This window comes from Phascolarctos cinereus, unplaced genomic scaffold, assembly GCF_003287225.1.
Source record: "Phascolarctos cinereus isolate Bilbo 61053 unplaced genomic scaffold, phaCin_HiC Scaffold_4;HRSCAF=312, whole genome shotgun sequence".
Taxonomy (NCBI): Eukaryota; Metazoa; Chordata; class Mammalia; order Diprotodontia; family Phascolarctidae; genus Phascolarctos; species Phascolarctos cinereus.
This window is the reverse complement of record NW_027555847.1, coordinates 174,153,287-174,170,121: the sequence shown is the minus strand read 5'-3', so window position 1 is coordinate 174,170,121 and position 16,835 is coordinate 174,153,287. Positions and strand designations below refer to the sequence as shown.

Genomic DNA, 16,835 nt, shown 5'->3' with positions numbered 1-16,835 from the left:
GAGTATAGTAACAGGGAAAAGAAAGAAAAACTTTATTTCTGTTAGGTAATGAATAGCACAAACCAAACTTTCAGATATTTAAAGAGAAGACTTTATTTATAGACACATGTTCAAAAAGTGTTTTAGGGACTTGAGTGAGAAAGCCAGTAGGGAGCATGTCATCAGTGAAAGTCCGTGAATGCATACCTCTCTTTGGTAAGTTGCAGATAGTAGTGTGTAAAAGGCTAAAAGTTTTTAGGTCGCTTTTGCATTTTAAGCATTTTATGTCAGTTCTGCCTGGAACATAGTATATGCTTAATAAATTTGTGTTGACTTGACATATCTTTTAGGAGTTAATTTCAGTGATATTTAAGAAGTTTGGTGAATGTTGGTTGTCCTTAGCAAGAGTAACATGGGTTATGGTTTAGCATTATTTTCAGAGATGACCACTTCAGTGGGGAAAACCATGTGCTATGATATCTTAAGTCATTATATATCTAATAAATAAAATTAATATCATTTTGTTGAATTTTAGGATCACAGAGCAATGATACCAAAAGACAGTTTCTACTAGAGCGGCTGCTGGATGCTGTTAAACAGGTAAGAAAAGAACCTACACTAGTGAGACTGTGCAGTTACATTCTCCTTTTGTTGCTGTGTGTAGGTAGATATTCCTCCACTGACTCAGCCCTCAGTAGTAGACAATCTTTATGAGTTATGGGGGCCTAGAAGATTCACTACCCAGTTATTTCAGTAACTTTCAAGTAACTCTTTGACAATAAGTGGTTGGTAAGTGTTTCCTTGTTCCTTTTTAAAAAGATGAACTTTTTCTTGTGCTGTTTAAGATAAGCGGAGGGCCAGTTTGCTTGTTGACTTTTTAAGTCTTGTAATAATAGCTAAAGGATAGCAAGATTCTGATTCAGCATCTTGAGTTTGTCCTTCCTGCGCCCTCTTCTCATTTCCCCCTCAAAATTGTTTGCACATAGCTGTTTCCATGTTTTCTCCTCCATTAGATTGTGAGTCCTTTGAGAGCAGGGACTGTCATTTGTCCTTCTTTGTATGTGCTTAGCACAATGTCTAGCACATAGTAGGTGCTTATTAAATGTTTATTGACGGACTGATTTAAAATGTCCTAGCTTCACCATTAATGGAAATGACTTTTTTTTTTTTGTGCAGTGCCAGATCCGCTTTGGAGAGAGAAAGGAAATAGCATCAGATTCTGATAGCAGGTAAAACTCTCCTTTTAAAAAACTATGTTAAGCCAAGTATGAGACTGTAAAAAAGATGACCTGATTCTATCTAAAACCTAACAGGTGTCATAATCAAATTTGATAGACATACTATCTCTTGTATAATTTGTCATTTATTTGAAATTAGTATTAGAGTTTGCTTAAAGCCGTGAAGAACTGGATTCATGTGCTGCCACAGACACAGACATATACACACAGACACACAGACACCCCCCCCCCCAGTTACTTTGGGTAAGTCACCTGACCTCTTAGTGTTATAGGCAACTCTCTAAGACCATAAGGTTCAGTTCAGGCCAGGAGTTGACCTCCTTTGATAGAGGGATTTCCCAATTTTAAAATACTACTGCCACTGCTTCTCTCTGCTTATGCTTGATATGAGTATATTTGTGAGAAGTTGTCTTACTTTGTGGATTGATAGATCTTGGAGGTAGATTTTACATATCTGTCCCCTTTTCTTGACTGCAACTTGGTATTCATTTCTAAATTAGATTTTTCTCATTTCAAAATTTTTTTCTCCATCTTCAAAGAAAAGAGAACTTTGGACCAATCGGTTTAGGAGTGTAAATGAAAGATATTAAGATTAAATGATTCGGAGATAAAAGATCATGAAAACAAGCTTTTGTACAGGTTTTTGAGATTAAGCTGCCTTTCACATTTGTAATTTAAGAAAAGCTGATTTAGTGGGATAAGGTCATATTGTTGACTCTACCTGTAATGATTTTTGCATATACTTTATATATATATGAAATAGCTAGCATTTGTATGGGGCTTTAAGATTTGCAAAGAATTTTTACATATTTTATCTCATTTGATCCTTAGAACAATCTTCTCAGGTACTGTTATTAATCCTCACATTACAGATGAGGAAACTGAGCCTGAGAGAAGTTAAGTAACCTACCTAGCATCACACAGCTGGTCAGTATCTGGGGCAGGATTCCAATTCAGGGCTTCCTAACTCCAAGTCTAACACTCTATCCTATGTGCCACCTAGCTGCCTCATATGCTGTATGTGTACATGTTGTTTGCCCCCAGTAGAATGTAAGCTGATTGAGGGCAGGCATGGTTTAGTTTGTCTTTGTATCTCTAGAACTTAGTACACTGTGTGGCCCATCATAAATAAAGAATTGAACTTGGAATTAGAAATACCTGAACTGGAGTCCTTTCTCAGTTCTTGCTAGTTGTGCATAAGTAACTTAACCCATTTCCTCATCTGTACAAAAGGGATAATAATAACATCTACTTCCACAAGGTGGTTGTAAGACTCACAAGAGATTACATATGGAAAGTGCTTTGAAATCTGTAAAGCTTTATATGAATGTCATCTATTATTAATTTCATTATTAGGTACTCATTAAATGCTCGTTGAGGTGAATTGAGTTGAATATACAATTTGTACAAGAAGCCCAAAGGGACTACATTCTTTTTGGGAGCTTTTCTTCAGAATAGATCATTGTCATTATCTTTAGTCCTTGAAGTTATTCCACTAACTTTATTGAAAAGGTAAGGTGGCGACACTACTTTATTTAGTAGTTCAGCAGGCCACTGCATGTCCATATGTATCTTTTAATTATACATAAATTGGCATCTTATTCCTGTGAATGTTCTTTTACTTTCTTTCCCCTAAAGACACTATTTTTATAAATTTTTATTGATAGTTTTTGTTTTAACACCCCCTACATTCCCTTTACCTTCTCCCTCCCAAAGAGTCATCTCTTGTGACAAGGAAGACATAAGAAGAAAAAAAATTAGTTCTGCAAAACTAACCAACATATCAAAAAAGTCTGACATTTATGTGAGGTGCTCCACACCCATTGTACCCCACCACTGCAAAGGCAGGGAAGATTGGTGCTTTTTCATATCTCTTTTTAAGGGCTAAGCTTGGTTATTATAATTTCACAATATTCAGTTTCAGTTGTTCTATTGTTATTTCCATTTACGTTATGTGTATTGTATTCTTGCTTCTGTTCACTTGGCATCTGTTCATAGAATAATAGATTTAAAGCTGAAAGGGACGTTAAAGGCCATCAAATCCAACCCCCTCATTTCACATATGAATAAACTGAGGTTCAGAGACTTTTAGTGACTTTCCCAGGATCACATAGTTAGAAAGTTCATGAGGTAGGATTTGAACTTAGGTCTTCCTGACCCCACACCCAACTCTCTGTTCTGTGTGCCATCCAGTGGCCTGAAGGCACATGGGCTGGGAATAGCTTCCCACATGTCAGGGAAGAATTCTACCACTGAACTGCTCAAGCACAGGGGTCTTCCTCTGTTTCTCTGTATTCGTTATATTCATCATTTCTTACAGAGTAAGAATTTTTCAATACATTGTAATGTTTCGTTATGTTCATGTACTTGTTTAGCTACTCCCCAATTCATAAGCAGCTACTTTCTTTCCATGTCTTGTCTACTACAAAAAGTGCTGGTGTAAATATTTTGGAATATATCTGACCTTTCTTTTTATCACTGACCTTCTTTGTCAGCATGCTTAGTAGTGGGATATCTGGGATTAAGGGTATGGGCATTTCTGTCACTTCATTAGCATAATCTGTTAGCCAAAGCCAGCCTACCTCCAGCAGTTTGCATCTTCAGTCAGTCTCCCTCTGTCTTGAATCCTTGATCTCTTCGTACATACTAGTTTCTTCCCTATTACCTTCAGACATGCCCAAATCTTTCCCATCTTAAAAAAAACAACAAAAAACCCCAAACCATTTACTAGATCCTACCATCTCCTTAAGCTGCTGTCCTATAGCTCTTTTACTTTTATTGGCCAAACTGCTTGAAAAAGCTGCTTGTACTTGCTGCCTCTACTTCCTCTCCTCTCACTCAGTCTTTTGCAATCTTTGCTTCCAACATCATCCCTCAGCTGAAAGTACTACCTACAAAGTTACCAGCAGTCCTTTAATTGCCAGTTCTGATGGTCTTTTCTCAGTCTTTATTCTTTTCCACTTCTGTGTTGCATTTGATATTGCTGACCACTCTCTGCTGTCTGGGGTTTTGTGACACTATTGTCTCCTAGTTCTCCTACCTCTCTGACTGTTCCTTCTCTGTCTCCTTTGCTGGCTCATAAGTTCTATAATACTCCCTGACTTTGGGTATTCTCCATGGTTTTGTCCGGGGCTTTCTTCTCTTCATTTGTGTGTGGTCCTGTGTACACACCCCCACCCACCCACCCACCCACACACACACACACTCTGTAAACTTATCAAGTCTCATGGATGTAACTATCATTTCTACGTAGATGACTCACAGGTCTATCTATTTAGCTCTAGTTTCTTGCTTGAACTTCACACAGCCCCAGTTGCTTACTGGACATTTCAAACTAGATGGCCTGTTGAAATCTTTAGAAGCAGCTGGTACAGTGGATAGGGAGCACTGGCCCTGGAACCAGAAAAACCTGAGTTCAGATCCAGCCGTAGATACTTAATGTCTGTCTGTCCTCTGTGTGTGTGTGTGTGTGTGTGTGTGTGTGTGTGTATGTATGTGTAAAATTTATTGCCTTCCTCATTAGAATGTAAACTTTTTGAGAGTAGGATTATTTTCATGTTTTATGCTTGAAACCTCAGTGCCTAGCACAGTGCTTGGCATGAAGTATTTAACCAATGTTGTTGATTGTTTAATATTTCCAGATTGCTTTCTAGAATGTTTAGACAGATCTTTACCATGTATTACATGATTACATGAATGTGTACAGATCTGCCAGCACTGCATTCATGCGTATTTCCATAATTCTTCCAACATTTACTATTCCCATATTTTGTCATCTTTGCTATTTTGGTGTGCATATCTATTATCAATTATTGAGGATAATGTTTTATATGATTTTCTATAGTCTATAATTTTTGCTTTTTAAAAAATTAATTTTCAAAAATTAGCCTTAATTTTTGCAAAAATAATAAAAAAATTTTTATAGTAATTTTAACAAATACCAAATACGATGAGCATTTGCATATACAAAATAGAAAAGAAAAAGAGAATTGTACATGAAGTGATGATTATCTCTTGTGCACAGTTTGATTTTCCTTTTAAGCATATAATGTATTCAATATATCCTACTTGTACTTTTTTCTGGACTTTTGTTTACTTCTGTGCATTTAAAACAGTGCCTAATAAATCTCTTTTTCTTTTTTTATCACTAAAACTGTTTTCCTTCCCAATTCCATTCTTAATAAAAAAAGAAAAAGAAAGCTCTTGAAGCAAAGATGTTTTGTCAAAACAAAAATCCTCATATGGTCCATATGGTCTTATTCTGTACCTTGAATTTATCACTTCTCTGTCTTGAGGTGGACAGCATGTTTCATTGTTGGTTCTCTGGATTTGTGCTCTTTTATTTCTTATAAGACATAGCCTGCCTCTGTTCCTAGATGAAGTATTAATATTTCATTTTGTGAAGACTTTGAAGTTTGGGGTCAAAAGATACCCTTCATGTTCGAAAAATGGTTTTGATGTTAGACTGCTTTTTCTTTAATTATTCAAGAATGAATCATCTTATGTGTATGGTTGGACGATGGTGTCCTTATGTATGAAGGACAGTATCATATTACAAATTTTTGCTGAGCATTGCATTTCTAGTGAATGTCAGTTAAGAAAAGAGATATAATAATATTTATTTTTAGTTTTCAATATTCACTTCCATAAAATTTTGAGTTCCAAATTTTCTCCCTATCCCTTCCATCCCCCCACCCCAAGATGGCATGTAATTTGATATAGGCTCTACGTATACGTTCATATTAAACCTATTTTCACATTAGTCATGTTGTGAAGAAGAAGAATTGGAACCAATGGGAGAAACCGTGAGAAAGAAGGAACAAAAAAAAGAACAAATAATATGCCTCGATCTGCATTCAGACTCTAGAGTTCTTTTTCTGGATGTGGATAGCGTTTTCCATCATGAGTCTTTTGGAGTTGTCTTAGATCCTTGCATTGCTGAGAAGAGATGTGTCTATCAAAGTTAGTTATAGAACAACGTGGCTGTTACTGTGTACAGTGACACAGTGCTTAGTAGTGTGTACAACATTCTTCTGGTTCTGCTCATTTCAGTCAGTATCAGTTCATTTAAGTCATTCCAGGTTTTTCTGAAGTCTGACTGCTCATCATTTCTTATAGCACAATAGTATTCCATTATATTCATATACCACAGCTTCTTCAGCCATTCTCCAACTGACAGGCATCCTCTCAATTTCCAATTCTTTGCCACCACAGAAAGAGCTTCTAATATTTTTGTACATGTGGGTCCTTTTCACATTTTTATGATCTCTTTGGGATACAGATGTAGAAGTGCTATTGCTGGGTCAAAGGGTATGCACGGTTTTACAGCCTTTTGGGCATAGTTCCAAAATGCTTTCCAGAATGGTTGGATCAGTTCTTAACTCCATCAACAATGCATTAGTGTTCCAATTTTCCCACATCTTCTCCAGCATTTATTATTTTCCCGTTTTGTCATGTTAGCCCGTCTGATAGGCAGAGTCATCATTTTGATTTGCATTTCTCTAATCAATAGTGATTTAGAGCATTTTTTTCATGTGACCATGATAGCATTAATTTTTTCCTCTGAAAACTGCCTATTCATATCCTTTGACCATTTATCAACTGGGGAATGACTTGTATTCTTATAAATTTGACTCAGTTAAGAAGTAGAACAATAAGTGACATTTACATAGCAGTTGAAGGTTTGGAAAGGCATTTTTATGTGTGATATTGGATTTTGTCCCTTAAAATAATCCTGTGATGTAAAGATTGTAGGCAGTGTACTCACTTTACTGATGAGAAAACTGAACCTCAGTGAAGTTCAGTCCAACAGATTGTAATTTGGAGGCAAAAGTTGGATGTCTATCCAGTCATAATTAAGTGACCAATTAGGTGATCCAAAATCACACAGCTACAAAGAGGTAGAACTTGAATTTGAACACAGCTTGCCTGATGCCAAGCTCACTATGCTTCCTTCTTTGTAAATGGGAGATGATATTATTACTTGTTCTTTCTTATTGTGGCCCAGTTGAATTATTCCAAATCTCATTTGGGGTTTTCTTGGTAGAGATACTGGAATGGTTTGCCATTTCCTTCTCCAGCCCATTTTACAGATGAAAAAACTGAAGCAGAGAGGGTTAAGTGACTTACCCAAGGTCACACAGCTGTAATAAGTGTCTGAGGCCAGATTTGAACTCAGGAAGATGAGTCTTCCTGACTCTAGGCCCTGCATTCTACCCTAACTCCTACCTAATTGCCCTGTTTTCCTTCTACCACCTATGTTCCTTCTTTTTTCACTTACTACTTTTCTTTTATACGAATATGCCTTAAGCCTTTCCTATCCTAAAAGCAAAACAAAAAGACTCCCTCTATTCTGAGTTACAGTCTCATTTCTTCCCTTGCTTTTATTGTAAAGCTGTAGAAAGCCTATTCTATGCTTATTACATCCACTTAACTTCCTACTTCGCAATTTTGACAATCTGGCTTCCTTCTCCTCTTGTGGAAACTGCTTTTCTCATGAGTAACTTTCTAAATGACAAATCTAGTGGCTATTTTTCAGTTTGTTTTTTTGTTTTGTTTTTTGGCATTTGGGGTTAAGTGACTTGCCCGGGGTCACACAGCTAGGAAATGTCAAGTGTTTGGTCTGATAGCAGATTTGAACTCAGGTCCTCCTGACTTCAGGGCCAGGTGCTCGATCCGCTGTACCACCTAGCTGCCCCCTAGTGGCTATTTTTTGGTTTTCATCTGATGACTTATATAGATTCATGACATTCTTGACTATCCTTTCATTCTGGATACTTTATATTACATTTACCTGTTTCCTCTTCTATTTTGTGGTTTTTCCCCATCTCCTTCAGTTCTTCCTCTTCCTTGAAGTATACCCTAAATGTGAATATTCTTTAGGCCTTTATTCTTTTTTTAAATATATTTTTAAGTTGTTAAATATTTCCCAATTACATTTTTTAGCATTCATTTTTTTTTTGGAAGGGTGAGGCAGTTGGGATTAAGTGACTTGCCCATAGTGACACAGCTAGTGAGTGTTATATGTTTGAGGTCGGATTTGAACTCAGGTCCTCCTGACTCCAGGGCCAGTGTTCTATCCACTGTAATACCTAGTTGCCCCAACATTCATTTTTTAAAGTTTTGAGTTCCAAATTCCTTCCCTCCCTCCTTCTGTATGTAATTACATATAATAGTACATGTAAAGTCATGCAAAACATATTTTCATATTATCCATATTGCAAGAGAAAACACACACACAGATACACACACATCAAGAAAAATAAAGTGAAAAAAAATGCTTGAATCTGCTCTCAGAGTTCATTCATTCTCTCTAGAAGGTAAATAGCATTTTTCATGATGTGGTCTTGGATCATTATCTTGATCAGAGTAGCTAAGTCTTTTACAGCTGATCATTGTTAGAATATTACTTTTACTGTGTACAGTGTTCTTCTGGTTCTGCTCTCTTCACTTTGCATCAGTTCATATGAAGACTTCCTAGGTTTTTCTGAAACCATCCTACTCCTTGTTTCAACACAATAGTATTCCATTACATTTATATACCACAATTTGTTCATCCATTCCCCAGTTTATGGATATCCCCTTAATTTCTGTAGAGGGCCGGCTTTGGGGAGTTGGAGGGCTTAGGCCAGCCCGGGTCTTACCTGCAGGTTGTACTAAGCCTGACAGCTGTGCAACTCAGGATGTAGGCTCACCATCCCCCTGTTCTGTCTCTTGAGAACAGGATGCAGGAAGGGAGGAAACGGATGGGGTACAGGACAGGACGCAGGAAAAAATGTAACAGACAAGGTACAAGGAAGTAAGGAAATCACCTAATTAGATTTGTACTTTTCATGAATAACAATGTTACTATTGCTTGATCCAGTACTATATAAGCCTGAGCCCTCAGATCAATAAACAGAGTTTGTTCTTCACTGCTCTCACCTGGCCCATGATTCTTTCTCTCTTCACACTCTGCCGGCATCAGACCACAGCTGGGGACGCAGGCGCTCCCGGCAAATTTCCAATTCTTTGCCGCCACAAAAAGAGTTGCTATAAATATTTTTGTACAAATAGATCCTATCTCCCTTTTTTTTTTTTAATCTCTTTGGGATACAGAACAGTAGTGATACTGCTGGGTCAAAGAGTATGCACAGTTTTATAGTAGGGCTCTGTTCTTAATGCTTCTTTTTCTGTTCTCTCTTGGTCATCTCATCCATTCCCACAGCCTTAGTCTTTGGCATTATGAGGATGAAACCCAAATCTTTTTCTATTAAATCTACCTGTCTCCTGAGCTCCAGAGTCACATTTCCAATCCTACTAGCTTAATCCAACTTAATGTGTAATAGCTTGGTGTACTACAAAGAAAATTGAGATTATATTAAGGAGACCTAGGTTCAAAACTTGTCCTATCTCTTATTACCTGTGTGACTTTGTACAAATTATTCTGCTCCTGAGAGCCTCAGTTTACTTGTCTGTAAAATGGAGATATTTGTTTTATCTACCTCATAGTACAGTTGTCAGTATTTTTAAAGTTTAAAGCACTAGAAAAATTTGAACTATTACAATCAGTTTGTCCCAAATTGAATTTGTCACCTTTTCCTCTTCCTTGTCTTTATCAATATCAATTAATGCCACCAACATTTTCCAGTCATCCATAGTTGAAATCTTGAAAATATCTTTTCTTTTTAAATTTTTTCTATTTTTAATCTGTGGAATAAAACAAACATTTCCATAGCATAGTACAATAAAAAGATGATTGCATATGAAACTGTATATCTTCTATGTGCAACTTGCTTTTCCTTTCAAATATATAACAAAATTATCATGTAAATTCATGTTTTTACTTCTCCCCCCCAGAGATAGCTACCATTAAACACAAATAGGTATATATGTACATATATACACACACAAATATATACACACACATATATATAAAATTATTCTATATATATTTCTGTTTATCAGTTCATTTATTATATCTTTCATTTTTGCCCCTCCTCCCACATCTAAATCCTGCTGATTCTGCTTATAGCATATGTCTCACTCATTTTTCTTCCTTTTCCTGTAGATACTTTATCCTCTTATTAAATTGTAAGCTTCTTGTTTCTTCTTTGTAATCTTACTACAGTTGTATAAGGTAGGCGTATATTGAATTAAATATATTCTTTGGATTTCTTTTCTGCGTCTAATACTTTACTATTTTGTGCAGTTTTGTTCAGCATTCCTCCCATGTGGAATGACCTTGTTCCTGCCTCTGCCTGTTGAAAGCACTAACTTGAAACCTTTTTTATAACACCTTTTCCTTGAGAGCCTTTTAGCTCTCACAGCACTTCGCGTATCCCTTTATTATGTATTTATTACATTCTACTTTCTATTTATGTTTATACACATCTTGTTTCCTTTACTAGGTTTCTTTACATGGAGAGTAAGCTCCATGAGGGTAGACAGTGGCTTTCGTTCTTTACATTCCTCTTAGTGCCTAGCACTAAGAGGTGCCATGTAGGAAGTGGTAACAACTCAGGAAATGTTTGTTATTTCATTATCCAAACAGTTTTGCTAACATCTGCATTATTTCATTTTTCATTTGTGTCACCATAATATACAGCAGTCATACAATTAAACATTAAAGAGATGTTTATATCTAAAGAAATCACAGGGGATTTTTTGCCTTTAAGTTTACATTCTTGAACGTGTCTCAGGGAAGAAGTGGCAGACGCTGACGTGGCTCTATGGTTTGGCGGCATCACTTCAGTTTCTATTATTCAGTTTTCATTGGTACCTTTTCCCAGAGAAAAAATGCTTGCTGTTGTTGTTTATTCCTTAGTTTGTCAGTCAGACTTGGGCTGCTGAAAAAAGGGACTTTTTAGAGACTCTTTAAGTATCCCTTGAGTGTTATGGATTTTAGAAATAATAGGCAAGAAGAATTCAGCAAGATATGGGAATCTTTACACATCCTCTAAATAGCCCAGAACCTCTACATATATTCAGCGACAGGAACCATCATCATGACTTTTCGACAGGAATCCTTACTTTACGAATAGCACTATGTGTTCTTATAGATATACTTTTTTGGAGAGACAAATTTTGTTAGAACTTCTTAGTGCTTAGCTGAGGAAAAAGCCTGGCCTCTGTGAAAGTTATTATCACATAGAAATATGATGTTGAACTAAATTTAAGGAAATTCACCATAAACATGGCATTAGGGAGTGTTCAGGGTAACTTTTGGTGTTTTGGCTTTTTCAGTTTTCTGAAATAGAAGACTTTTTTGAACTTTTTAGATGACGTTCATTTGGTTTCCTCATTCTTGCCGATCCACTACTCCTCCCCCTGCCTCCCCCCTCCCAAGCTGCTGTTACTGTTCCTTTTCGTCTCCTGTGGAAAAAATGTATTCCTAGTACACTTGAGACATGTCATATGTATTCACTCTGGAACTTAGGAAATGTAATGGTTTCCCGAGGCGTTTCTTTTCCTCTTTCTAAATGTCTCTAGATATTAATCATGTGGTTTTTATCTTTTTCTTTGCCACAGGATTCACATGCTGGACTATGCTTCAAGGCAAAGGGGACATCAAAAGGAGTTTTATAACTGTCATCCCTATTAGAATTTTGTAGGGTTTAATAATATTTTTCTCCCCTATCCTTCCCCAGCTCCCAACTGAGACAAAGCACTTTTATTTATAGTTTGTAACACTTTAATTTGTAAATAATTTTATGGCTTATATTTTTTTGGTTATTTTTAATTGATAAAATAAATAATTTTCTTTTTTTGGTACCTCTGTATGATAAATTCTATTAGGAGCTTATGGTATAATTGACCAATTTGTATTTTTTTGTATTGTTTTTCTATCAATATTTGAATAAACTCTTTCGTATTTTTCATTGGTTGTTGTTAAGCTAAATATTCCTATAGTAGGAGTTTTCTTCTGTTTTTTAATTGCTAAACATAATTCAGTATTTATTTTGTGGAAGCCATATGCTAGAATGTTAGACTCTGGGACTTTGGCATGATAGAAAACCTGAGAAATCAGAGGTGATAGGACACTTTCCAGCTAGCCCTCTGTGAGTGTACCTTTCTTTAGTGCATCTTCTAGCAAGGAACCAACATTTTGGAGTATTTTGGCTGTTGACTGTTTCTGCTCTTTCTCATACCCAGTTTCCTTATCACAATAATGTCTTAGCCTTACTACTACTTTTCCTGTATCCAGTGATTTCTGATCCCTGTTTTTTTTTCCCTTCTCCTGGTCTCTTCTTCCCTTGTTAGTATCTAAATCTTAACTTAGGAGATCTCTAGTCACAAAGGGAATCTCAAAAGCTTATTATGATAATGTTTTACATTCCTGTCGTTCTTTATAGTATATGTAGAAAGTCCTTTTATAGTTGTTATCTAATTTGATCCATTCTGTGAAGTAGGCTGAGTTGCCCTTATTATCCCCATTTTACGATAAGGAAAATGAGGTTCAGACAAGTTGTAACTTGCCATGGTCTAATGAATAAGAGAGGGGAGATTATACTCTCAAGTTTCTACTCCTACTCCAATTTCTTTCCACTGCAGCAAGCTGCTTGTAACATCTGTACCGAGAAACCAAGTTTGTTCTACTGCCTTGGGAAGATGATTCTGTTTTATATTATTCACTGTTTGGAGGATTGACAGGAGACACACCATTAAAAACTTGGTCGTTTCCGCTAGTTATGCTTCCTAGGAGTAGATTAATGTCATTGCCTTGTCCTTGCTGTATACTACTGTAAGGCTTTTTGCCATTAGAGTGATTTAATTCCATGTTGCCACCTGAGTCATTGTAGTAAATCATAAGCATTTCATTTCTTTTCTGTTAGGCCCGTCTTTCCTTTTTGACCATTTTGTCCACTTTCTGTTTATTTTAGCTCCATTTCTGTCTCCTGGATGTGTCTCGGATTGATTATCCTAATTTCTATCAGAAGATTTCTGTCAGTTTCCTTGCCCGTAGCACGCACAGTGTGGGAGGGCTGTCATATGAGGTATTGTTGATGTACAGAAAGTTCCTTTAGGGAAGTCTCTTTCTTTACCCTTCCAATCTTAAATTCTCAAAGGTTTTCAAACTCAGTTTATGTTTTAAGGAAAAGAACACTCATCATAACCTTTAAAAAAATTCTCTATGTATGATCTGAAGATTAAGATAGCACTATATTCTAGTTCATAAGAATTGAATAATTAATCCTAGGCTTTATGGAGTGACCTATTTCAAACAAACCTCATGTAAAACCTGTGCTATAGTAATGCTTTTAAAAATGCATAAAGCCTGTTTTTTGTGATATATTCTGAGTCAATTGACTCTTTCAAGTGTAATCATTTTTATGAGTGTCAGATGACCATAGAGTTACCCAAGTGAGGAAAATCTGACCCATTTTTATATTGGATTTTAACTCATGCTTTTGCTTTCCTCAAGTAGGCCTGCCAAAAGCCCTGCTATGTTAAACGATCTTTTTGATATGTGCCTCTCTGTGACACCAGACAGGTTTATTTGGGTTGTCTGGTTGCAGCCTGGGAAAACAAGGATTTTGTTAGCTTTTTGCTAAAACACTGTTTGCTTTTTAACAGCTGCTGTAGAAAGTATGAGATTCCTTGCAATTTTAGTATAGATTAACATGACCGGTTAAGTAGACCTGGAAATCTAGGACAGGGCTCATTAAAACAAATATTTGCTGAATCCTCATAATAAGCTGGTTGACAGTGCTATGTCCAGAGATATTTAAGTTTGTGGGCAGTTTTAAACTCAACCTAGAGAGATGATTGTTAAAAAATTGGAAACAAATGTCAGATTTATAAACTGACTACTATGTGACGGTAGGAGAAAAAAAAACTTAGTCTGAACAAAATGCTCACAAAAATTTTCTATTGTATTCTCTTAGCACTAATTGTGCAGCGACTTCAGAATAGAAATGATCTATCCAAAACATGTTTTCTTTAACAGGACATTTTATTTGAATTGTTCTCCCAGTAGTGAGGATATATCTCTACTGACATAGCTGTGTTCCATTCCTTTCATGATCACTGGGTACTGAAACTACTTAAATTAATGTAGGATCATTGGTAGTATAGGGATAACCATTTAATTCCTCTGGATTCCAATGAAAATTGTTGAATCTTTGTTTGAGTTAATGTTGTTGTTATCTGGGGTCAGTAGTATTCTAGTTTTGAAAACTGATATGGGCTGTGTGCATTAGTTTTCTTTTTTTTTTCCTTTCGGTTTGTTTTTTTCCTCAATTAAATGTAAAAGAGTTTTTTTAACATTCATTTTTAAAAATTTTGAGTTCCAAATTCTCTCCCTTCCCACATCCCCTTCCCCTTTGAAAAGGCAAGCAATTTGATATATGCTATGCATATTTCCATCTTAGCCATATTGCAAAAGAAAAAACAGACCAAAAAACCCTAAGAAAAATAAAGAAAGTAAAAAAGGTATGCTTCTATCTTCATTCAGACTTCATCATTTCTTTCTTTAGAGTGGATAGCATTTTCTACCATAAGTCCTTTGGAATTGTCTTGGATCATTGTATTGCTGAGAATAGCGACAGTCGTTCACAGTTGATCATAGTTACAATATTATTGTTACTGTGCACACTGTTCTTGGTTCTACTCACTTCATTTTGCATCAATTCATATAAAACTTCCCAGGTTTTTCTGAAACCATTCTGCTCATTATTTCTTATAGCACAGTAGTATTCCATTACAATCATGTACACAACTTGTTCAGCAATTCCTCAGCTGTTGGGCATCCCTTCAGTTTCCAATTCTTTGCCACTACAAAAGGAGCTGCTATAAATATTTTTGTACACATAGATCCTTTTCCATTTTCTTTGATCTCTTTGGAAATACAGTCCTAGTAGTGGTATTGCTGGGTCAAAGGGTATGCACAAATTTATGGCACTTTGGGCATAGTTCCAAATTACTCTCCAGAATGGTTGGATCAGTTCATAACTCCACGCATTAGTGTTCCAATTTCCCCACATCCTCTCCAACATTTGTCATTTTCCTTTTCTGTCATATTAGCCAATCTGATAGGTGTGATGTGGTACCTCAGAGTTGTTTTAATTTGCATTTCTCTAATCAATAGTGACTTAGAGCATTTTTAAATATGACTTTAGATAGCTTTGATTTCTTCTGAAAATTGCCTGTTCATATCCTTTAACCATTTGTCAATTAAAGAATGATTCGTATTCTTATAAATTTACCCCACTAGTTTTCAATTCTGTATGTACAACTAGATAGCAAATTCTAAGAAGTTTTTTAGCGAAGGATCAACAAACAAGTTCATGTTTTGGTTTAAATGACTTGAATGCTCATCTGACATCTTGGAATTTAGGAGAAAATTATATCTTAGATGAATTTTTAAGCTTTGGCTTCCCGTGGTTGGTACCAGCCAACAGGTGTACTTTATGTCTTTTGTCTTTATGGAATGTGGAAGTCTTTCTTTGCAGGATGATGAAAAGAGGACTTTTCAGTAATCTGTACTTTTTATTTTGTCTCCTGTAATGGCTATAGGCTTTTAAAATGAGAGCAAATTGGCTAAGAATCAGTTCAGATGAGAGACTAGAAAACAGAATAATTGTATAGATGATGCTCATGACTTTGGGATTGGAGTTGGCCCCTGGGCTACTTTTTAAGGCTAATTTTCACCTTCTAGGATAGTGATTGCCAATTTTAGTATTTTAATATATCCAGCATGTCTCTAGGTATCTTAAGAGATATAGGAAACCTTAAAAATGTTTTATTTTTGTCTACTTTAATTTTAATGCATTAAAAATTTTTAAATTAAAAAATTTTAAACAGCAAAAATCTGCTTTTTTTTCTGTCCTCCGCCTATCCTCATCCCCAGTTGAGGAAAAAAACAAACAAACCCAGAATCCCTGGTTTAAATGTGTTCAGTTAAGCAAAACAAGTTTCTGCATTAGCTACGTCCAAAAAACATGTCTCATTCTGCACTGAGTGCTTCATGTCTTTATCAGGAGGTGAGTAGCGTGTTTCATCAGGAGTCCTCTGGAATCATGGTTGGTCTTTGTGCTGGTCAGAGTTCCTAAGTCTTTCAGAGTTGTTTGTCTTTACAGTGTCATTGTACAAATTGTTCTGTTCATTTCACTCTGAATCAGTTTATACAAATCTTCTCAGGTTTCTTTTAAACTATTTCCTTCATCATTTCTCCCCCCCCCTAAACATTTATTAAATACCTATTAGGGTGCCAGATACCAGAGATGAAAAGACAAAAATGAAACAGTACCTACCTTTAAGGAGATTACAATCTACTGCACTGTTTCCTAGTTTCACAAAATATTTTTCTGTGCCCAACTGTATGTGTGTGTGTGTGTGTGTGTGTGTGTGTGTGTGTGTGTGTGTGTGTGTGTGTGTGTGTGTGTGTGTATGTGTGTGTGTGTGTACTCTTTCCTCCTTTGACCAGGTCGGATGAGAGTGAGTGAGGTTCAAGTAATAGCCATCGCCTCCCTTCCTTATTTGTATAGACTTCTATTTCTGTACCCCAATTATGTGAGATAAGTTTTCCTAATCTTCTTTTCTGCTTTCCCTTAACCCCATGTATTCTTCTCTCTTTCTGTTTTCTTAACATCATTAAGCTATAAAGAGCCACACTTTGACCTTTTATCTAATTAGATT

General features: G+C 36.1%; 1 protein-coding gene across 4 annotated transcripts in view; it reads left to right on the top strand.

The window, feature by feature from the left end:
* The window catches only part of SNX29 (sorting nexin 29), a 659,946-nt gene that overhangs the window by 19,275 nt on the left and 623,836 nt on the right, over window positions 1-16,835 (top strand). For all 4 annotated transcript variants that reach the window (XM_078152787.1, XM_020978396.2, XM_078152789.1 and 1 more), the window contains exons 2-3: window positions 515-579; window positions 1,156-1,208. In XM_078152787.1, the coding sequence (XP_078008913.1) occupies window positions 515-579; window positions 1,156-1,208 (118 nt within the window). The remainder of the gene's footprint in view (window positions 1-514; window positions 580-1,155; window positions 1,209-16,835) is intronic.